General features: G+C 35.6%; 1 protein-coding gene across 4 annotated transcripts in view; it reads right to left on the bottom strand.

Annotated features, from left to right (window-relative positions):
- The window catches only part of MYO5A (myosin VA), a 182,440-nt gene extending 157,356 nt beyond the window's left edge, over positions 1-25,084 (bottom strand). For all 4 annotated transcript variants that reach the window (XM_074294534.1, XM_074294533.1, XM_074294532.1 and 1 more), the window contains exon 1: positions 24,692-25,084. In XM_074294534.1, the coding sequence (XP_074150635.1) occupies positions 24,692-24,718 (27 nt within the window). In that variant the 5' untranslated portion in view covers positions 24,719-25,084. The remainder of the gene's footprint in view (positions 1-24,691) is intronic.
- Positions 25,085-25,313: the final 229 nt, after the last annotated feature.

Below are 25,313 nucleotides of genomic sequence, written 5' to 3' on the forward strand. Positions count from 1 at the left end.
CCTAAAAAGCAACAAAGTTCTGGGGACCTGATTGGCCCCTGCTTCCCTTCATGAGGCTTCCTCAGAAACCTCAGGCATAAAAACCCATTCACATGGAGTCAGGTTCCCTCCAATTTCGTGATTTCTGAAAACCACCTGAGTCATCATACTCAGCCCTGCTTAGCAGATATGTTTCCATATTGGCTGGAAAGGAGGGGCCACTGTAATGTTGTTATATATTTTTTGCAATGGTTAGTATAATTTAAACTTCCTTTTCTTAATTGTTCAATTATTTGTGAATGCTTCATTGAAGCCCAACAGCAAACCTGAATTAACAGGGTTAACTGACAGCAGAACAAAGTACATACCATGCACACCAGCTAAATCCCAAGACCTTCCAACATCCCAGCTGCGCTGGCTTGGTACAGCTCTCTTCCCTCCCATGACAAGGGTTTCCTTCCTCTTAACCCATGAAACTTTGTGTTTTGACAGTTTTTTTCTTTTCCTAGTTCTCTTTCACCATTACATCTAAATAAATGTCTCTTTAAGAATTGAATTAAGGGTTCATTTCCTACTTTTTCTGGACACAAGACATGCTAGTTACAGGTATGACAAAGAATTATCTATTAAGTAGTAATATCTAATATCAAACTCTCTGGAGTTTTTTTAATGTAGATAATAAAATTAACCATAACAGAGGCAATAATATAAATTTAAAAGTGTCAAAGGTATAGCCCACAAAAATGTTCAATTAATTAATCTTCAAAGAAGATTACAGAAGAATATAGGAATATAGAAATATCTGGTAAAGTTCTTTTGACTACATCAGAAGAATGGAAGTGCTTAATTATAAACCATTATGTGTCTATATCAATTAATTATACATTTAAAACTAGATTATTAAGAAATTAAGTCAATCACTATATTTTTTAGAGTGTAAAAGTCTAGCTTCTCAAGATCTTTAAAAAAAATAGGGAGATAATGAACTAAGGGAAAAATGTGAACTGTGATAGGTGATTAATTGAAGTATTAATCAATTTTATAATGATTCCATAAGAAGAGTGATTATAACACTTCAACAACAATACTATATGATGATCAATTCTGATGGATGTGGCCATTTTCAACAATGAGATGAACCAAATCAGTTCCAATAGAGCAGTAATGAACTGAACCAGCTACACCCAGTGAAAGAATTCTGGGAGATGACTATGAACCACTACATAGAATTCCCAATCCCTCTAATTTTGTCCGCCTGCATTTTTTATTTCCTTCACAGGCTAATGGTAAAGTCTGATTCTTTTTAAACCGCAAAATAACTGTTTGGACATGTATATGAATATTGTATTTAATTTATGCTTTAACATATTTAACATGTATTGGTCAACCTGCCATCTGGGGGAGGGGGGAAGGGGAAGGAGGGGAAAAGCTGGAACAAATGGTTTTGCAATTCTCAATGCTGTAAAATTACCCATGCATAACTTGTAAATAAAAAGTTATAATAATAAAAAAAAAAGGATAGTGATTATAAATTCTGTTATTAGACCTAAGAAAGGTGAACTACAGATTGCAAATTACTTAGGAGATATCTAGAGGAACTCCAACCTAGTTTTTCCCTATTATGCTCATCAAACCCAATTTTTTGTCATCCTTTGTCATCCCTCAATTTTCCAACAAGGGAAAATAACCATGACCATTTGAACAAGTGGCCCTTATCTGCTTGCTAGCTGTTTATAAACCAATGAGATTTTGTATTTTTAGTTTGCTTTATCGGTATTCATGGGGTATCAAGCATTATAAAACTAAGGCCTAGAAGGAAAGGGGCATCTCAGATCATGAGATTTTTCCTGAACCCTAAAACTGTTATTATCTTCCTTCCTAAAAATTGACTTGTAGTTAACTACTTTATGTATTTGCATGTGCATATAATATGTATTTGTATTTATTATCTTTATATTTATGTGTACTTGTCTTCCTGTAACAATATTAGTTCTTTGTGAATAAGGATTATTTCATTAATGGTACCTATTCCCAAGGCCCAAAAAGTGCATGGTACATAGTACTTGAAATATTTGTTCACTGATTAAAATGAATGCCAATTACATATCAACAGTTTTTTGAACATTTCAAGCTGAATGCATAATAGAAATATCAATATCAATATTTTTGTACCAACCCACCCTCCTTCTGTATGTTCTTATATTGTTGATAACACCACCATCCTTCCAATCACCTACTTTTCATAATCTAATTTCCTTTCTTTACCACGGTTGTGATAAAACTATTGTTCAGTTTCTTAATTCACTAGTTGCCTGAACTATTTTAATAACCTCCTAATTGGTTTCCCTACTACTTTCTCTCTTCTACCATGCATCCTCTACATAGCAGTCAAATTGACATTCAGCATATATCTGACTATATTACTCTTAGTTTCAGGGGTTCTTTATTGCCTTTAAGATCAAATTTAAATACCCAACAGAGGAATTTAAATTTAGCCTTTTGCATTCTGGTTCCAGCTTTATCAACTATATCTGATATTTCCCCTGTGGATAACTATTAGGACATAGACAAAGAGTGCATAGGAAGCATAAGCCTGCATGATTTATGATCTGTCCCACTTGAGAAAGTAGTGAAAATGAAATGCCACACTCAACAAAACATGTGGCACATTCTGCATTGACTAAATGTTTTTTTTTCTTTATAAAATATTATACAATATAACCAGAAACTATCTTAATTACAATGAATGGTGCTAAAATTATATTATGAAGGGCACTGCTCCTCTGTTTCTCTTTGACAAAGATTAAGCAATTCAATACCATTTTTAAAATAAGAAAAATTTTTTACTTTTTCTAATGTTCCTCTTGAATCCTACTATGTGTCTAAAACTGCTAATTAAAAATTTCAATATTAACCATTCACAAGTACTACAAAGGAAGAAGCCATAAGATAATTTTCAGTAACAGGAGTATTTGCCATGGAAGCATTATACAAAATTAGAAAGTAAGCAAATTTGCCTTTAGTACTTTCCTATTTCCTTCTATGTGGCCCATACCCAACAAACTTCTCTGGCTAGCCTAGAGCCTGATATAACTCCTTTGCCTGTCTAAAGGTCTCCTGTGGTATTTTACCTAGATCTACTCTTCAGAGTGTTAAACTCTAAAATTATCTCTCTGTCCTGAAATAAAAATTTCCATTCCTTCAGTGAAGTTGGTTTCAGATGGAAGCCTGGGGAAGAAAGAGCATTAAAGTTATTCACACTGAAGTGTGAACAACTAATAAATAGGCCAACCTTCTCATAAGGAGTTCAAATTTTAAAAAACAGCTTATTAACCCAAATAATTTCTACTTGCTAGAATCTAATCATGGGATATTTTTGGGCAGAGATCCTAAATGGTATTTATTCCAGTGTGTCCATGATCCCACTTTCATATGCACACAGAACAAACAGAAGTCAGAGATCTAGCTCTCCAATTCTGAAGGTAACAATCCATATTATGGGGAAAAAATGTTTAATTTTGAATTAACTTTTTATAAAACTAGAAGAAAATTTACATCATTTATTGGAAAGTAAGCTAAAGCTAAATAAAGCCAAATAAAAAATTATACACCTGTATTTTGAAATTTGAGTTACATTTTGAAATTACTTTTAAGACTAAATAACAGTAACTGCAAAAGAAGTGAAATATATATTTAGAGTGCCTCAATGTTCGATAAATTTTTCTTCCATCTTCTAACAGTGTTGAACCTAAAGAAGTCCTAGTTTCTTTTACAAACATTAAACACATGCTAAATCGCTCTTACCATGCTAATTTCCCTTAGACATAATTTAAATCCTAAAAATGTTTCATTTACAGTAATATCTATATAGTATTAAAAGCCACTTCCAGTCACTTCTGAAGAAGAGTGTGAGAGGGTCTCCTTCCTTGTCAAAATGAATAGTATCTGAATATTTACAGATATTTACATGTGACAACCTCCCCTAAAGCTCTCAGTTCTCTCATGGTGTCATCTGATAACCACTCTTAATTTATTTCTTCATTCACACAAAGAGTTTTAAGTGCTTTTATTATAACATTTTAAAAAAAGATAAAAAGTAATGCCTTGTGATTCTCAAATGATAGATTTCAAGTAAAAATAATGCCTCAGTTGGAAATATCACTGTCTTGTAAAGTCTGTGATATATGTTTCTTTCTTTTTTTGTGTGTGTGTGCAAAAGGTGCTCGTATATACCCACTTCTCTCTATTTTTGTTTCTCCAACAAAACATTTAAATACCATTATGGACAAATATACTGAACATTTAGGTATCAATAATCTCAAAAGTGAGCATCATAAGTGAAAATGTACAGAAAGTGTGGCCAAGACATGAATTAAATTCAAAGATTAGAAAATTACACCTGAAGGTGGAGGTTTTTTTAAATTTTGCCAGTAATTATTTTAAACACTCTACTTGATTTTTAAAGGCATCATCGTACTCCTCTTTATTCCCGCTCCCCTGTTCCCCTCCTCCCCAACTTGTATACTTACACATAGAGGTTTAAGATATATTTCTGGGAAATTCAACCCTATAAAGACACAACCATGGCTAGAAGATTTAACCATTATATAAAATAAACCCTTTTTTTCATTACTGTCTCATTCTTTCACTGTTTCTTAACTTCCTTATGGTACTGCCGATTACTGAAACAATTACAATGCTTCCTGAGGCTTTTAGGATCAATAATGGCAAGGACCTGGGGAGCCAAAAGATTGAAAACAGGCTCAAGAGAAGCTAGAAAGCAGTGCTGAAGCAAAACTGTAAACACTTCTAGGAATATCAAAGAAAAAAAACAAAACTGAGTAGAATCCAAACTGCATGCCTTCATGCCTCATGGTCTATTACAGAAACTATTCCCATATTCTCGCTTCCTCTTTTCATGAAGAAAGCATTGTATAACTGTAAAAAACAAATAACAAAAAAAAAAAAACTTGGGTTTAAACTGTATTATTTGAAAAGTATTAAGTGATTTTATTATGCTTAAGATGTTATATCATATATAAAAATTAGTGTAAGTTTAGGTATGAGTTTAAACAGAAAGCAGCATAGTAAAGAGGAAATACCCCTGAATCGGGGCTCATAGCTATGTGGCATTAACTAGGACTCAGAAAACCTAGTTTCAAGTCAGGGAAAGGGAAGTCTAATTCAAATTTTTTAAAAGTATAATTCCCTATACTAAAACATATACTATAGCCTAAAGCATTGAGGCTGGGTCAAGAGAAATTCAACTAGGCTAAACATTGTCTATAAGATACTTTCCTGCTTTCAATTTCCATAAATTTTTTATTGGCATAAAATTTCCAGAAGAAATAAAATGTTAAACAAATAACTATGGGAGATAATATTAAACTCCTGTCAGTGGTAGGGGATGCACTTAATTACAAGGATCAGTTTTGAACACAATAATCATAGGAACATAGACTAAGAAGTAGAAGATTTTCAAAAGTCATCTAGGAAAATGCCTTTGATGAGGTGCAAATGATGAGGTGCAAGAATTGAGAGAAAAAGATCCCCCAACAGCAATGGGATCCCCTTGGTCAGTGGCAGGCTTTGTGAAAGAATTTGCAAACCTCAATGAATACAGGCAAGAGGTTTGTGGCAGAGAATGGGATTTATTTGCACTAAGAAGCCAGCTTGCTGGGGAGACAGACTTCTTAGTGGGCAAGGAATATAGCAAAGGTGGCTTACACAGAAGAAAAAAATATCTTCAGCAGTGGGAAAGGTACTGTTAGGACATCTGAAAAGATGGGTTTGACAACCCTTGGTTACAACTAAGGGTTTGACCAACCCAAGATAAACTGCTCCCCAGCCCCAGCCCCAGCCCCAGCCCAAGGTATATCTTGAGCTATTGACTAGTGACTATGAGATCTCCACTTGAATGAGATCATTTAACTGGAGTTTGAGCTCCCTGGAACAGTTCAGAGGGACTTAATCTTCAATTCAATAGAAGGTGGTGATTATGTCCCTAGCCAAGATCTCCAATCGAATGAGATTACTTATCTTAGGAGTTTCCCTTATGGACATAAGGAAGTGCCTCTCTCAGGGGAGAGTTTGAGAACCTAAATCACCTTTCTCTCACAGATTAAAGGGGACACAGTTTCAGGGCCCCCAAAGGTTAAGGGAAACACAATTTACATCACCTTCATTTTACAAATGGGAAACAGGTCCAGATGAATGGGACTTGACTGGGTTTTCTCAAGTCTGAGTCCCGACCTAAGTCATGTGATCTCTATTCACAGAGGTCTTTAGAGCTGTAAGATCAGGCCTTGGACCTCAGGTTGCAGAAAATTACATGCTCTCTGGGTCTAGAAGCCTCTAAAAGGTTAAGACCCTAAGTCAGTTACAGGAAATAAGTGACCCACAGGTTACAATGTTGTGTGATCATTGGTCAAGGACGGTTACTTTCTTTTAGTCTATCCAATGAAAAGGCTTGGGGCTTTTGCTATTTAATCCCTGACAAACTTCCAGCTTGTCAGATCCATAAGCACATGTTGGGAGCTGAGATATCTCCCAGGTATGCTTTGGCCTTTCCCTGCAGGGACTAAATAACTGCTTTCTCTTTGTATCTGAAGATGTCTCTGATTGAGAAATGCAACTTAAGACAACTCTGAGGTATCATTACACACCTGTCAGATTGGCTAAGATGACAGGAACAAATAACGATGAATGTTGGAGGGGCTGTGGGAAAACTGGGACACTGATGCATTGTTGGTGGAGTTGTGAAAGAATCCAACCATTCTGGAGAGCAATCTGGAATTATGCCCAAAAAGTTATCAAAATGTGCATATCCTTTTACCCAGCCGTACTACTACTGGGCTTATACCCCAAGGAACTACTAGAGAAGGGAAAGGGTCCTGTATGTGCCAAAATGTTTGTGGCAGCCCTTTTCATAGTGGCTAGAAGCTGGAAGATGAATGGATGTCCATCAATTGGAGAATGGTTGGGTAAATTATGGTATATGAAGGTTATGGAATATTATTGTTCTATAAGAAATGACCAACAGGAGAAATACAGAGAGGCTTGGAGAGACTTACATCAACTGATGCTGAGTGAAACGAGCAGAACCAGAAGATCATTATACACTTCAACAATGATACTGTACGAGGATGTATGCTGATGGAAGTGGATTTCTTCGACATAGAGAAGAGCTAATACAATTCCAATTGATTAATGATGGACAGAATCAGCTACATCCAGAAAAGAAACACTGGGAAATGAGTGTAAACTGTTATTTTTACCTTCTGAATCCAATTCTTCCTGTGCAACAAAAAATTCGGTTCTACACACATATATTGTATCTAGAATATACTGTAATATATTTAACATGTATAAGACTGCTTGCCATCTGGGGGAGGGGGTTGGGGGAGGAAGGGAAAAAATCTGAATAGAAGTAAGTGCAAGGGATAATGTTGTAAAAAATTACCCATGCATATGTACTGTCAAAAAAATGTTATAATTATAAAATAAAATAAAAATTAAAAAAAAAAAAAAGAAGATGTTGATTAGTTAATTTGGGCTTGGGGGTCTAGCACCCTTTCCACACACAGAGAAGCTATGGCAACATAAACACAAGGTCTACATAACTAGTACATGATACAGCCAGAATCTGAATTCAGATGTTTCTAACCCTAAATTCACCATGTATGAAGCTTCTTCTAAGAAAAACTTTAAGTTTCAATTCTCCATATCACCTGGAGCTCTACCTGAAGTTTAAAAAAAAAAGGTCAAACCGTATGAAACCGTGTCATACATTGATTGCTGTCAAACTATTCCAAAGTAAGCAAATAGACAGCTTCAAGATAAATGAAAGAAATCACATCTGCTGAGTGATTCATTCTGCAATTAGGATTGTCTGAACAATAAATAGCTCAGAGGGTCTCAACTGAACAATCTGTTTCATTCTTTGTCTGGTCTCTTTAAAAAAAATCTAAACTCTCTTGGAAAGACAATTTTTCCATTAATTATTTGAGGCAGTTTTTGTTTCATTGAAATTAATTGACATGGCACTTTTACTTCAAGCTTCAGCACAACTGATGTTATTTTGTAATAGTAAATGAAGAAGGAAAACAAAAGGACAACTGGCAACTTAAGGAAATAAACTAGCTAAAAAGGTAAGACATCTATTCATGATGCTGGTACTGGGACATCAGATTATATTAATAATAGATACCTTATGTTCTAAACAAATTCAAACTGTAGTGATGATGGAACTTTAATTAGAAATTAAAGGTTCAAACTAATGCAAGTTTTAAACTGGAGCACATTCTACAGCTGACCTCTAATGCCAATACAACTACAAATTCAGCTAAAATTCATTAAACTGAACTTTATTCATTGAAAATATCTGACATTTTAATATTGCTAAGACTGAAGTTTATCTCAAGAGATAAAAGATTAATTAGACATCACCATGAACAAGGAGAGGCAGGAGAGGAGTAAAGAAAGGGATGTTTAACCTGTCTGAAAACAAATTTAAGAACAATTACACAAGAGATAGGATACCAGCTGGACTTCTTTTATCCTTATCAAGAGCTTCTTCTGGTAAGGAACTTTCTCTACCAAAGTAATTCAGCACTTTTTCTATAACTGCCAGTTTTAGGGTCATGCAGCCAGCAACAGAACCTGAGCTTAATCTCAGATTGAAAGCTGTTTTCACTACTCCATGCTGACTCTGCAATTATATATGTGGCATAAAAACATAATACAGAAAAAAATATCAGAGGTATGGAAATTATGTGAATATATAAAGCCATATATGTAAATATAAAACTTACCTATAAACCTTCTACCCATTTGTTTAATCAGCACTTTGTAGAAAGCACTATTTAATATTACAGAATGATAAAACTACATTTTTTCTAAAGGTAGCTCTCCACCATCAGTCCAAAATATTGGTCCAGGAAAAAATGAAAGAATGCTTAATCCTCAGATATTTACATCCTATCTTGAGAAACAAGTATATACAAAATTACAATTAAGAAATTATCCTTGAATGAATCTACTCATTTCCAAATATCTAATTCCCTTAAGACTCAACAAGATTAAGGAGATATGTGAATATATAAGTGATTGCATCTCTGTGCAGAACTGGATCTATCCAAAGTTTCTCATTTTGTATTATTCTAATCTTCCCTCCTCCATAAATTCTCCACAAAGAATCAAGTCTATATTCTGGAGGCCTTCGTATAGATCTTTTAACATTCTGTGAGTTCTTTCACTATTTGTCTTGCCCACTTCCTTTTCCAATTATGCATTTCCTGAATGTCTTATGTGTTTCACTTTAAATATAGCTATATAAAAGTGAGATTATATCTATACACTTGTATCTCTACCACTGCAGGGAGATGATCCTGATTTCTCAAAGCATATGACAGTGAAGCAAAAATTCTGATAGACCTTAACAAGCTGAAAAAGAGTTGCAGATAGGGCTTGGCCCTGACCTATCTAATTATGGAAAGGTTCATGAAGCTAATCACCAGGTGATCAACTTTTCTGGTCAAAGAGATTCATTAAGCCACATCAATTAACATGCAACAAGTTAATGATTCATATGGACAGAAGAAACACTACACCAATGCAATGAGGAATCTTTAAATAAGAATAAGTATAAATTCTATCCTAATCCCCACACCACACCAGATTCCAAGGGCAGTTAACAGGAAAAAGTTCAAACTGTTATAACCCAACAAGCCATAATAATCCCTCCCTAACAATCCCACCTCAGGCATTTACTGGTTATGTGATCCTGGCAAGATACTTGGCTTTCAATTTCTTCATCTGCAAAATACAAAGAAAATCACCTAATTCTTAAAGAATGTTATGAGGATCAAAGGAACATATTTGTAAATCACTTTGCTAATTTTAGCACCTAGAAATAAGTCCTATTATCAATATAGTATGATATTTATTCCTGTACTGTTATACTCCACATATGTATAAACTCTCAGACTTACACCAATAACAGAAAGAACACTTCCCATAAATCACAATAACCATCTAAGAAAGAAAGACCTGAGGTCAAGAAAACATGGCACTGTTCCATACCACATAGCTTCTTCTCTGAATCTCTTTTCATCAAGTGCTTTTCTCATGACATTCTCATACCAAGTAATTCAATGTTCACTATGTGTCCACTAAATTTCCCATGGCATTAACATTCTAATTGCTAAAGTCAATTTTATATCACTTTATGCTAGGAATTTCTTTCATTTACAAGTTGGATTATATCTGTCCAGTGAGATCCCTTCCAACTCTTAAATACCTTGATTCTGTGATTCATCCACACCCTTGTCCAAATACCAGAAATCTGCTTATTTTATAGTATCCCCCAAATAACCAGGATTTCTAATTTCCTGATAACATATAAATACATATTTCCCTACCCAGTAAACACAATAAAAGTAAACTTTTATTAAAGTGGGTAGATGTTGCCTCCCAAAAGAGTCTATATCATAGAAGCAAGAAGGAACTACTAAGGTAGCACAGTGAATGGAGTACAAGATGTTGGAATCAGGAGAATCTGAGTTCAAATCTAGTCTCAAACACTTGATGTGCAATCCTGGGCAAGACCCTTAACCATGACTGTATCATCCCCCAAAAAGTATTTTGAATAATCATAAATAAAAAACTAAAAAAACCTGACAAAAATGACAGAGATTATTTTCCAAAAGTAGATAAAAATAATTTGTAGAAAAGCAGTTTAGACAATAATTACAGAAAAGCATTTAAGATATAATGCTTATGGAGTCATGCATTTATAATTTGAGCTCTTATGAGGAGCATAAATAAAAGTAACTTTCAAAATCATAAAGGAAACAAGTATTATTAAATTAAACACCTACTATGTGCCAGGCATTGTGCTATTGTGCCTATATTTGAAAGTCATCTGCACAGAATTAAAACACTCTTCAGCATGAATAAATATCAATTAGGCCATGGGTTTGTTGATAAGAGGAACTATCCCAATATGAAACCAGTAGCTCAGTATTGATTCAATACTTTTAAAATAGGCTTTTCTTTCTTATTCCTTTTTTTAATCCACATACAGAAAAGGTTATGAGTAGGTAAAAACTGTGATATAAAATCCAGTGGGCTCTTATCTTTCATGTTTAAAAGCAATTCAATCTCATGCTAATAAAATCACGTTCAAGTTTGTACTTAGTGTTTGTGACAGAATTCCTAATTTTGTAGACTAGAAAGTTCTGCTCCAACCTGAGTGCTATTCTAGCCAAGTCAAGGGAAGACTTGCTCTTAAGAATACTTGAACTTCATATGGAAAAACAAAAGGTCAAGAATTTCAAGGGAATTAATGAAAATAAAATCAAATGAAGGTGGCCTAACTGTACCAGGTCTAAAGTTATATTATAAAACAGCGGTTACCAAAACCATTTGGTATTGGCATAGGTTAGGTTCAAAGGACAAAACAGTCAATAACTTTAATAATCTAGTATTTGACAAATCCAAAGACCCCAGCTTTGGGGATAAGAACTCACTGTTTGACAAAAATTGCTGGGAAAATTGGAAATTAGTATGGCAGAAACTAGGCCTTGACCCATACTTAACACCATACACCAAGATAAGGTCAAAATGGATTCATGACCTAAGCATAAAGAATGAGATTATAAATAAATTAGAAGAACTTAGGATAGTTTACCTCTCAGACCTGTGGAAGAGGAAGGAATTTATGACCAAAGAAGAACTAGAGATCATTATTGATCACAAAATAGAAATATCAAATTGAAAAGGTTTTGTACAAACAAAATTAATGCAGACAAAATTAGAAGGGAAGCAATAAACTGGGAAAAATTTTTACAGTCAAAGTTCTGATAAAGGCTTCATTTACAAAATATATAGGGAATTGACTCTAATAAATAAGAAATAAGAAATCAAGCCATTCTCCAATTAATAAATGATCAAAGGATATGAACAGACAATTCTCAGATGAAGAAACTGAAACTATTTCTAACCATATGAAAAGATTCCAAGTCATTATTAATCAAAGAAATGCAAATTAAGACAGATTGGCTAGAATGACAGGGAAAGATAATGCAGAATGTTGGAAGAGATGTGGGAAAACTGGGACACTGATACATTGTTGGTGGAATTGTGAATACATCCAGTCATTCTGGAGAGCAATTTGGAACTATGCTCAAAAATTCATCAAACTGTGCATACCCTGTGATCCAGCAGTGCTACTACTAGACTTATATCCCAAAGAGATTTTAAAGAAGGGAAAGGGACCCATATGTGCAAGAATGTTTGTGGCAACCCTCTTTGTAGTGGCCAGAAACTGGAAACTGAATGGATGCCCATCAATTGGAGAATGGCTGAATAAATTGTGGTATATGAATATTATGTAATATTATTGTTCTGTAAGAAATGACCAGCAGGATGATTTCAGAAAGGCCTAGAGAGACTTACATGAACTGATGCTGAGGGGAATGAGCAGGACCAGATCATTATATACTTCAACAACAATACTATATGATGATCAATTCTGATGGACATGGCTCTCTTCAACAATGAGATGAACCAAATCAATTCCAATTGTTCTATCATGAAGAGAACTAGCTGCATCCAGCGAAAGAACTCTGGGAGATGACTATGAACAACTACATAGAATTCCCAATCCCTCTATTTTTGTCCGCCTGCATTTTTTATTTCCTTCACAGGCTAATTGTACACTATTTCAAAGTCTGATTATTTTTGTACAACAAAATAACCATTTGGACATGTATACATATATTGTATTTAACTTATACTTTTAACATTTAACATATATTGGTCGACCAGCCATCTGGGGGAAGGGGTGGAAGGGAGGGGAAAAATTGCAACAAAAGGTTTTCCAATTGACAATGCTGAAAAATTACCCATGCATATATCTGGTAAATAAAAAGCTACAACAATAATTTAAAAAAAGAACATGAACTTGTGGGACAAAACAAAAATAGCTAAAAAAGGAAGGAATGGCCATCTGACATTTTGAGATGCTTCAATTTTTCAACTTCAGTCTGACTACTTGACCAAATTCTGAGTAATGCTGTTTCATGCAATCTTTCTTCCTGCTGTGACTGTCAGATGGAAGGAGTGGTTGAATACAAGCAGCTAAAGCAACAGTACATGGGTATTGAGAAATGAATTGTCCCTACTCAAGTAAATTAGCTTATTAAATGCATTCACATATTAGTAGATATTTCCAAGCAAAAATCAATAACAATGCAAAATTTGGTTTATAAAATATCTTCTCAGCATCTCTATTTTGTTCTGTTTTTACCCTAAAACTTCTTTAGTTTAAAATGTTATTTTTGTGTATTTTCTTGACTATAAGTTATTATATATGTGTTACAATTTAAGTTCAGCATTTTTATTTTTAGTTTTTTCAGCAGTTTATGATTGGTTATAGAGAGGCACACCAGAACAAACATCAATGAGTCAAAGATAGATGAATACAAGTAAGAACGGGATTTGGGAGTTGAATGTGGACAGAATGGGCTGGTAAAAGGAAGATAAGGGTAGATACAACTGAGTATAGTGTGGATAGGTGAAAGGTGAGAAATATGGAATATATGGGGAAAAGAGATCAGGTAAGAAGACAATGTAATTTTATCTAATTGTGTATGTGTTTGTGTAAACATGTGTAAAAAATTTGTGTCCTCAGATCGAGAAAAGCACTTACATGATCTGGAGAATTTCTTTAAGCACGGGAATCTTTTGTGTAATTATTGTGAAAAAAATAACAACTGAAGGAAGTACAATTCTCTGTTGGATTCTCAGTTAACAGTAGTTTCTAATAGGATAATATATAAAATATGCAATAAAAGTATATTTGTTGGTATTAATGATCAGACCAACATATTAGATCAATGCCTTTGTAAACAACCTTAAAATCCATGATACTTAGGAAAATTTAGGTATATATTATACTCTTATCCCTCAGAAGTTAAAATGACAAGAAATATGATTTGTGACCATTATTTTAAAAGCAAAACATAATTACATTACCTACAATTATAGAATAATAAATCTCAAGATCTCAAAAGCCACTTTCAAAGAAGCAAACTGAGGCGGAGGAAGCTTAACTGACTTGCCCAAGGTTACATAAATGGTGTCAAAAGTAGGATTTAAACTCAGATCCTCTAATTGTAATCAGTGCTTTTTCCAGTTGCCAAAGGGGAGAGGGGTGGGGGAGAATGACTTATAGACTGATCCACAAGTCTTTAAGTGCCTTTTTATGCTAGGCACCAGCGTTTATAAAGTTTAAAAAAAAAAAAAAACAAATAGTTCCAACTCTTAAGGTATATTTTTTTATAGAGAGACATGTATACATGAGTATGTACATATAATGTAATGGGGGAGGAGCATTAGTAGTTGAGGTGGGGAATCAGGAAAGCCCCCCAAAAGATGGTGACATCTAAACTGAGCTTTGAAGGAAACTAGAAATTCTAAAGGGGCAAAGGTGAGGAGGGGTTTTCATTTCAAAGGGTAAAGGGAGAGCCAGAGCAAAGGCAAAGAGATGGAAGGTGGAATGATATATGTGAGAAACAGAAGGCAGGCAAGTTTGGCTTAACAGAAGAGTGCTTAATTTATGAGGAGAAGTTTAATGCTAATGACTGCTACTTAAGAATTACAAGGGCAAGTGTTTGGAAGAGAGAGTTAAGACTGCCAAGGGCACAGAAACACTAGGGATGAGTTTCTGCAAAGTTTAACCTGTCTCAGCACAAACAGAGGCAGGATTCTCAGTAGCTATAAGGCTGACTTCATATACTATGCGGACTGGGGGAAGGGAATAGTAAATGGTAAAATGGATCATAGAGCAGTTTTAGTTCTACAAAGCGCTAAGGAAATAAAATTCACAAACTTTGTGATCATAAACCAAGGACATCAAGAAAGGAATGGATGAAATAACAATAACTATCCAGACATTTTCTTCTACTCACTCAAAGAATTATCCTTTAGCAGCCCAGATACTTTCCCAGGTTAATCCTTCCCCCAAAAAAAGGTGAATCTAAATTTAATAAGAGACTTCATGCTCATCCCTTCCATACAAGATTAATCCTACTAGCTGCTAAAAGCAATCATTACATTAGTGGGACAAAATTAAACATTCAGATTCATTTTCAGAGAGACCCTTCTTTCATCTGTATCCACTTGTTATAATAAGTAGTCACTTATTTTTTTGGATTTACCTAAGGAGGCCAGGTGAGGTGTCAAGAGGGCAAATTCTTGGATGAGGGATTAGCCATATGGAGTATCTACTAAGGGGCAAATTTGTCCATCAGCAATGGCTACAATAAGAAGGGGTGGCCCATAGCAGCAATATTTTTCATTTCTATTCTACCCACTTCCTCATTTTAGGTTTTGTTTATGTTAATAATAAAGCTTATTGTAATAATAATAATGGAAAGCATACTAGGCTTAAAAAGCCAAGATTTGGGTTTCAGTCTATATTGTGTGGCCTTGCCAAGACTTGCCCAAAGTATCAAACTTCATTAAGCATTTGTTTATCTATAAAATGAAGGTGATACAAGATTAAGGATCAAATAAGATAAAATATTTTATAGTAATTTTATAATCACATAAATGCAAATTATTTAATACTTGAATCAGGAACTGGCTGAAATGAAGACATGTATATCCAAGATTTCTCTAAAAGGGCCATGTGTCCCCAGAATGACAAAACAGGTTTAAAAGAGAAACTGTGAGAACAGTAAAATTAAAGATTTAAGTCTCTTCCTTTCTTCTCTCCAATAACACTCAATCACAAAACCAGAGAGGCTTTGAAAGTTTACCTGGAATAAATAGTTGACCCTAACAATGAATTAGAACATTTAATAATTAATTTTTATATAAGTAAAAAGAACTATCATTCTTAAGGGTGGCAAGAGTAGCATTCAGAATACAAATTAAAGTACCTTTTGATTTAAGTAATCTGAAAGACTATTTTGAGGTTTCTTAAAAATTTTCAAAGCAATGATATCGACTGTTTAAATTCCCAAGCCTGCAGAATCAGGATATGTTCCCAATGAAAGAAGATTTTAAGTTCCAGTTTCCCAGATCAGAAACTCTGGAGTTATTTAAAAATACTTGATCTCTTCTCTATTGCTGTTGTCACATTAGACTAGCCCTTCCTGACTGACCTCACATCTGTATAAATGCAGTAACTCAGTAACTCTCAGAAATCCCACCTCCAACCCTTTCTGCTCTGGGTTGTAAAGTCCATCTTACATTTTTTCATATCACTCTAATACACAAGGACCTATATTATCTCTTTACTGATTTCTGCAATCTCAAATTCAAGATTCTCTCTATCTGGGGCAGCTAGATGGCTCAGTGGATAGAGCACCAGTCCTGAAGTCAGGACTTGAGTTCAAATATGAGCTCAGACACTTAATACTTTCTAGCTGTATGACCCTGGGCAAGTCACTTAACCTCAATTACCTCAGCAAAAAAAAAACAAACAAAACCTGTATCTGACTCCATTCTGCTTCCATTCTGCTTCCACATATTTAATCAAAAAAAAAAAAAAAATCCTGAAGTTCACACCAGCCCCCAAATAAAAAACTACAATAAATAATTTCTTCTATCCCATAAATGAACAAAATGTCAGCCAGGAAATCATGGGCAATAGGAAAGGGGGCCTTCAAGAAAAGCTAATAACAATAATAGAAGCCTTCCTGAACAGAGACAGAGTAGACAAAGTATAACTTTCAAAGCTTTATGATCTTTGTCCAGAGAAAACATGAGAGGAAACCCCTTCAGAGAAAATACTAAAGTAATCTGAAAGCCCTGGGGTTAGGACTCTGAAAATCTCTAAAAGCAACAGTCAATAGCAATTAAAGTGGTACTCATACTGGGCTATCCCAGGTGCAAAAAAAAAACTCTGAAGTCTGTCTTGAGACATCTGATAGGGCCCTAAATCTAACTTCAGGAAGAGAGGTCAGCCACAGGAGGGGACCTACGGCAAAGCCAAATAAAGCCACTACCCATTCAAAAGTACAACACTAGGTAAGACCCAGTCCTGATCAAAGCCCCAGGTGAGAAACTAAAGCTGGAAAGATGAGTAAATAAAAGTAAACAGAGTCTAGTGTAAAAAATAAAAATGTATTGCAAATCCAAAGATCTCTAAAAAGAGATAACTGCAAATGTAAATGATGTAATATAGTTTCTAGGGGAGACAACAATGATTTTGAGGTCCCTGAGGAGGGTTCTGTTCTAACAGTAAATCAATAATCCTAAATCTTCCAGTTTTGAAGTCTGCCTCACGGACTTCTCACACCGAATCTAAGAATAATAATTTGTCTCATTCTGAATAGACCATTCCTCAAATCATTGCTGACAGTCAGTTTCTGGCCTCAGGATAATCCCACAAACCAAACTCTTGAGATAGTGATAATCTGTTGGTCAGTGAGAACTAAATTCCAAAAGTGACCACTCCTACCTCTGGGCTATAGAATTAGTATGTCAATGATAGAAAACTGGATAAAGGTGTTTCCTCTCTCTTAGCATTTTGCTAAATTCTTTTAGAATTTAGCCCACTTTATTGGGCATTACAATTACAATAAACTTAGCCCTTGACCAGGAAATGGGTTCAAGACTGAAAATTCTTTTGAGCCACAGCAACATGGGTCTGTGACTCCAAACTTTTGGGATTCCTTTCCCAAACTCAACAACAACAACAACAACAACAACAACAACAACAACAACAACAACAACAAAGAGATAGTTTTCTACTATGAATTCCTATAAAAACATGAATTCCTATAAAAATCATTTTAAAAGCCTGGGCTTTTGAGTCTCAGGCCCGTATTCTTTCCACTATACCAGGATTTCTGAAACTTTTTCCATTAGCAGCCCCTTTTTACCCAAAGAATTTTTACATCATCCCAGGTATATAGATATATAAAATAGGTATACAAGTCAAACATTTAATAACAATAAATGATAAAGAAATTTACATCAAAACAATTTTCAGTATACATATTTTATCATATATTAAAAAACTAAAGCAAATCTGCATACTAAGAGATGGATGTGCTTGCTTCTTTTTATATAAATAATAAAATCTTTTAAAAAATCATTGAAAAGATTTAAAAAAAAAAAGAACTAAAAGCTTTCAAGGAAGAATTTGAATGAGTACAAAGCAATTTAGAACATAATGTAGCAAATATCATTTAGAGATTGCAATTCCTAAAAACTAGAATGAACCAAAGAGAAACCAAAGACTCCATAAGACTGTAAGAAATATTAGAACAAAGGAAAGGGGAGGAAAGAGAAACACAGAAACAGAGAAAATGGGAGAGAGTTTGTTGTAAAAATGCATCAAATTCAACAGGAAAAAAGTAGGCATGAGGATTAAAAAGAAGGATAATAGTAGCAAGGAAATGTAAGAAAAACAACTTCCTAACTCTCTTGGGAGATTGAAGGGAGAAGGGAAAGGAGAAGCAAAAACCTAAAATCTAAGGAGATATCTATCTTAGATTACCTCTTTAAACAACTAGGAAATTCATTAAATATGAATTTGATAATGAATTGTAACATATGAATTTAATGGAATATTATTGTCCCGTTAGAAATGACAAAAGAAACAATTCAGAGAATACTGGGCAACATAAACTGACAGAATAAAGTAGCCAGAACTAGGGAAACAATTTATACATATATAGCAACATTGTAAGGAAAGATAACTTTTAAAGATATAAGAATTCTGATCACTGAGCAGGCTGATTTTAGAAAATCCTGGAAGGACTTATTAACTAATGCTTAGTGAAGTGAGCAGAACCAAGAGAACATTGCATCCAGTAACATAAGATTATGTGATGATAAATTATGATAAGAGTAGGCTCTTCTCAGCACTACATTGATCCAAGACAATTCAACAGACTTAGTATAAAAAATACCATCTGCAAACAGAGAGAACTATAGAGGCTGACTGCAGATAAAAGCATGCTATTTTCATCTTTTTTTTTTTATTGCTGACATGTAAGAGAAGAAAGGAAGGAAACAAGGAAGGAAGGGTGAAGGAAGAGAAAAAGGAGGGAAGAAAAGGAAGGAGGGAAGGAGGAGGAAAGGAAGAAAGAGAGAGAGGGAAGGGAGGAATGGAGGGAAAGAGAGAGAGAGGAAAGGAGGGAGGGAGAGGAGGAAGAGAAAGGAGGGGCAAATGGAAGGAAGGAGGCATTAGCCGTCCAGTGCCTAAGTATAAAAGTTATAGTTCTCTACAATTTAATTTGAGCCTACCATTCCAGACATATAGTACTATTTCTATAACATACTATCCTTATGCTGCTGTCAAAATGGAATATTTTCTGTTTAGGAACACATCACCTCACCTTTGTCTTTGTTAATGCAATATCCTATGTTTGAAACAGTTTCCCCAACTTCAGCTTATATCCTATGTCAAGGATCATTTCAAATGCTACTGCCTCTAGGAAGTTTATCCAGAAAAGGCTAGACCAAATTGAATCTCACTCCTCTTAGTAATACATTGTACTCCTCTTTTGCACTTATTTTGATTTAATTTATTTAATATTGGTATTCATGGCTAATCTCACTTAAGCTCCTTGAGGATAGGAACAACATTTTTATATCTTTCTAATATACTGCAATGCTTACAGTTGGTAGAAGTTCAATGAATGAACCTGACTAAGCTTTTGAAGGTTATGCTGGAGAATTAATGCACACACAAGGCAATTGGAATATTTTTGGTAAAGATTTTTAAATATACCTTTATGTATATGAGCCAGAAAACATATGAAATTATAATGAAAGTCAATACAAAATAATGCTTAAAAATTCGCAATGTGCAAAACTATTCAGGAACTCATAATTAATTTTAGTTCTTTTCAGTCTCTTTGCTGAATCACTGGCTATATCCTATCCCCAAATAATGGATATAATCCAAAGTTCTATCCTGAGACTTCTCTTCCTTTCTATATTCTCTCCCTTGGTGACTTAATTCCCATGGGTTTAATTATTATCATCTGTGCAGATGATGCCCATATCTATATATTTCTTAGTCTCTCTTTTGTTCCAATCACACATCACCAATTGCTTACTGACCATTTTCAAAATGAATGTTCCCTAAGCATCTAAGAATCAACATGTCTAAATTCATTTCCTCCCCCAAATCCATGCCTCTTCCAAATTTTCCTGGTTCTGTCTGTCAAGACCACAAAAATCCTTCCAACTATCTAGTCTCATAAAGTAGCACCTCCAACCAGTTACCAATTTTGTAAATTTTTCTTCACAATCTCATTTTCTCTTTACTTACACAATCCCAACCCAAATTCAGGCCCTGATCCTCCTCACTGGGACTATTTCAATAGTCTCCCAATGGATCTCCTTGGCTTCAAGTATCTCCATCCTCCTCTCCAACCCAACCACCATATACAGATTTTCCTAAAATTCAGATCTGATCACACTGGGGTCCCTATTTCTCTCAGGGTCAAAACCAATTTTTTTTTTTAATGGTTAAATCTAATCTACTTTCACAGTGTATTATTATGCTGTACTCTCCTTTATGTGGAGCAGCTAAGTGATAGAGTAGATAGTGCACTGGGCTTAGAATCATGAAGACTTAACTTCATGAGTTCAAATCTGGCCTCAGATACTTACTAGCTGAATATGTCACTTAACCCTGTTTGCCTCAGTTCCTCATCTGTAAAATGAACTGAAGAAGGAAATGACAAAGCATTTCAGTAATTCTGCCAAAAAACACTCCCCATCCAAAAAAAAATAAAGGATCATGAAAAGTTGGACACAACAAATCTTTTATGCACTCAATGGTTTAGTCAAATGGACCTTCTTCTAGTTCCACATTCTTCTTATTCATTCTCACTCCCTTATCACTATCCTTTTGAATATCATGCCTGGAATGAATCCCCCTCACCTCCACACCTCAGAATCAATCATTTTCAACTCAATTGCCACTAAATACATAGAGCCTTCTCCCCCTTTCCACAACATTACCTTATCTTTCCAATGTATAGACATATCTAGTTTTATACAGAATGTCAGCTGCTTAAGGGTAAGTACTATTTAATTTTTGTCTTTGAACAACATTGATACTTAATAAACACTTCTTGATTGATAATATAATATCAAATTGGACTAAAGAAGGTCACTGGTCAAAAAATAGTTTCAATAGAATAAAAGAACATAAGTCTGACTAGAGGGGGTGAGGGAGGGAGGGGTAAGCAAATGGAAAGAAATATAAGCAACCCATTCAGAAGTTCAACCAAAAAAGATTAAAAGAAAAGTCAGATGGCAAATAATCCAAAAAAAAAAAAAAAAAGTTATAAGGCACTTGAATAGATTCTTTCAATATGATATCTATTTATGTTTAAAAAATAAAAGCTTATGGTGAAAGAGAGGTTATGGATAAGAAAGAGGGTAGAGTCAAAAGAACACAACTACCTAACCCATTTAAATAATTTAACTACTGGGTTTCAACTTCTTCATCTGAAATGGGAATAATAATACTTGTCCTTTCTACCTCTATCTTTTTGTAAAAACTAAATATTATATGTTTAAGTTCTTTATGTATGAACTATCAAGAAAAGCCCATCATAAAATTGAAATGAATGAAATCAAATGTATAAGTAGATGGGAGATCAGTTTATGAGAAAAAAAAAAAAAAGGGAGATTTTCCGATTTGACAGTTTACACTGGAAAACATTTTTTTTTCAAATAAAATGTTTTGACATAAGTTTTATCTGAGTGCATACTACCATTCCAAATATGTATTTCATTGGTTATTTTCTTTGTAGAAAAAAGTTTTCAAAATAGAAAATGTTTTGATTGTTTTAACCAAATTAATAGCATCTTGGTTTACCAAGAGAAATTGGATAGTGTTCTAGTATTCACAGTAATGTGATTTGACCCATGTATAAACTGTAAATCCCAGAAAACAGAAACTACTCCTTTCTGAATTTGATGATTTCCCTCATAAGAGGAAAAGTTCCTTTCTATTAAATCCAATATAAATCTAAAGAGATGTTGTTTTAAAATAATTTAAAGTTTAGTGCCAAAATTGATGTATTACCATCATCTCAATTTCCTGTAATACTGTATTACTTCCTTTCCTATAAATTCTTGTCCATTATTTCCATATTTCTGATATTTCCTACTTCTGATGAATTCCTTTTCTGCCACCCTCCAAAACAGCTACTGATTAAGCCTTTATTTCTGGAAATCTTCATAACATTTCCACAGCTACATACTATCACTAATTCTCTTCTTTTCTATAGCAGTGTTCTAAGCAAACACTGAAGACTCCAAGAGAGTTAAAAAGCTCAAGCCCAAATCCCAAAATGTAGCCAAATAACTAAATTTATTTTTAACACAAAAGTATTTAGGAGAAGGTTGCTAGTGAAGACTTCTGAGTTTCAAATGAAGTTTATATAGGCTAAAAGCTGATGTTCAAATCTAGGATTATAAAAATCCTATGCATTAGAAGGTTTTTGAATTTACAATCTAAACTTGAATAATTTAAATGTATGAAATCATAAGAATGGATGTAAGATTTTAAAATAAACAAAAACAAAATTTCAATGATATCAGTAAGAATTTTTTTCACACAAATTATGTGGTTAGGTAGATAAGAAAAATTGATGCAACCAGTCTCTACTTAAAAGGCCTTATTAGCTGGTTGATTTCTTGTGGAAGGATATCATTTCAATTGTATTTGAACAGCTATAGAAGACACACTAAGTAACCAAAACTTAGATAAGATTTATTTATGCCAGAGCTATTCTTAACTTTTAAAATATGAATTCTCAGTTGTACTCATTCACAAAGTTGGATGAAGATAATGTCAGTTTTGTGAAATATCTCACAATAAAGCTCTATACCAATGTTCTATCATAACAGAAAAATGACAGTAATAAGAGATGATATTCCAATAAAAAATGGATGGGACTGACCTAAGGTGTAAAGCTTTGTGGCAGAATGAATGAATATCTAATGGCTGAGCATTAGTCTAGCTAAGTGAGGAAAGACTCCACCAGAAATTTGGCCACAAAGTGATCCATTTGTTTTGACCACAGCAACACATGGAGCTAAAGCATCTTTATCAGTGGAAAGATGTACTCAACAAGGATGAAATCACAGAACCTGAAAGTATTTACTAAAATAAAAGAAAGATATGATCTTAGATTCATAAAAATTTTGACCTCTATTCACTAAACCCAGATAATAGACATAAATGATTGTAGAGACAGGACCACAACCTAGGTTTTCTATTCAAAGTACTTTCTAACTCACCTTTCTATATGCTGGTCTCACTATTCCTGCACCTACCTATTGACATCAAAGAAAGAGTCTGTCATAGACACACTTAATAAGAAATAAGATCCTTTGTATAACTAGTAGATAGCAAAATACAACTCTAAAAGCAGCAACTACATTCAATCAAGACCAAAGTTTTAGAATAGTCTTCTAGGATGTAATAACATTCTGAAAAAAACAGAAAGATCTGTTACAGAGAAAAAGACTAAATATTTACACATTGAGTATGCTCAAAAGCAATTGCCCCCAGTGGATGGCCCTGAAACCAGACAAAGAAATTAAGGAATTATAAACTTGAATTGCAAACTTCAGTAGACCCTTTAATAAGAATAGGAAAAACAATTACTTCAGTCAGGAATCCTGGAATCAGAATCTTAACGGTTAGGACAATCCTTAAAGCTGATTCAACTCAATGCAGGAATCTGCATGTATCCCAGATAAGTGACTATCCAGAGCACAGATTAAATGTAATTAAACTTAATGCCCAAATCTAGTCTTGAATTAGTAAACCAAAAGATAAAGTTAAGCAAAACACCAGATCCCAAGAGTCTTCTAAGAACAAAACAAACAAAAAGTCTGAGTTTAAAAAAAAAAAAAAAAGAAAGGATCTGAGGAAACAAAAACAAACAAAAAAGAATTTAAGCAAGTGCCCCTTTTCTGCCCTCTCCAAGGGTAAGTACAATAAACACCATCATTCCTTGTAAGGTCATCTGATCAACTTCTATTCCGATTTTTTCAGGACTCTGAAAGGTCTTTTAGTAGATGAATGTGCAGATTCCTACAAGGCTACAGAAAATCGAATTGAAAGGAGTTTCGGAGGCCAAAGCGCTCGCCCAGGGAAAGAGGCGTCCCCGTCTCCATCATCCTGTTTGCTTGCCTGTGGTCTCCCGGGTTGGATTAGAAGCTCCTTGAAGGGAAGGGTCTATCTTTTGCCTTTTTGTTCCCAGTGACTGGCACATAGTCGGCGCTTAGTAAATGTTGAGGAATTGACTGGAAAATGGACACGACCACCACCACCACCCTTCAAAGTGAAAGGTTTCATGTCAGCTCTGGAAGAGCAGGGGTCCCGATCTCCACAGCGAAAGGGATGCGCTCGGCCCTCTCCGGAGAAAAGGCCTGGGTACCGGAAGGGTGGCTGCTTCTCTGATGCTTCTCCCCACCCCCCCCAAGCTATGATAGTTCATTCAATCTCGGACAGAAAGACAGACAGACACAGGCACAGAAAGCCAGGCATCCCGCTCCCTCCCGAGGAGAAACTGACAGCTGGACCAAGTGAGGGGAGGAGGTGACATCAGCTGGCCAGGGCGAGTCGGCTCCATCATCCCCCTCCCCCTTCCCAATCCTCCCCCGTCCTCCTCCCCGGGATGCTGTCTCCGGGACGGGCCGTTACCTTTGTGTAGAGCTCAGAGGCGGCCATGGTGCCGGCGCCGCCCGCTCGGGCCTCGTCCCCGAGCCGATGCTCCTAACGCACCCCGGGCCACCCGCGCCTCTGTCGCCTTTGCGGAGGCCGGAGCCGCATGGGCCGCCGCTGCTCGTCTAAGCCGAGGAAGCGCCGACAGCCGCCGGGCAGAGCGGGGATTCAGGCAGCCGGCAGCAGGCACTTGGCCATTCCAGGCGGACTAAGGTCCTCGGAGCTGAACCCAAGCCTCGGGATGCCGCTGCCGCTGCCGCTGCCGCTGCCGCTGTTGCTGCCACCGCCGCCGCTGCCGCCGCCGCCGCCGCTGCTGCTGCTCCTGCTGCTCCTGCAGCCGCTGCTGCCTCCCCAATCGCCGCCGCCGCCGCCGCCGCCCTGTGCATTGTGGGAGCGGGAGGAGGTAGCACTGAAATACTGTTTCAGCCGCTGCTCCAGGAACCGCTGGGATCACGCTGCCGCCCATCGGCTGCGAGTGCGGCCAGAGCATCTTCAGCGGGCCAGAAGCCCGAGGCTAAGGCGGGGGCCGGGGACCTAGGGGCCCCGCCCTCAGCCCCAAGGTCCAGAGCCCCTCTCACGCTTCCGCACGACCGTGCTTCTT

This window comes from Sminthopsis crassicaudata, chromosome 2 (assembly GCF_048593235.1).
Source record: "Sminthopsis crassicaudata isolate SCR6 chromosome 2, ASM4859323v1, whole genome shotgun sequence".
Taxonomy (NCBI): Eukaryota; Metazoa; Chordata; class Mammalia; order Dasyuromorphia; family Dasyuridae; genus Sminthopsis; species Sminthopsis crassicaudata.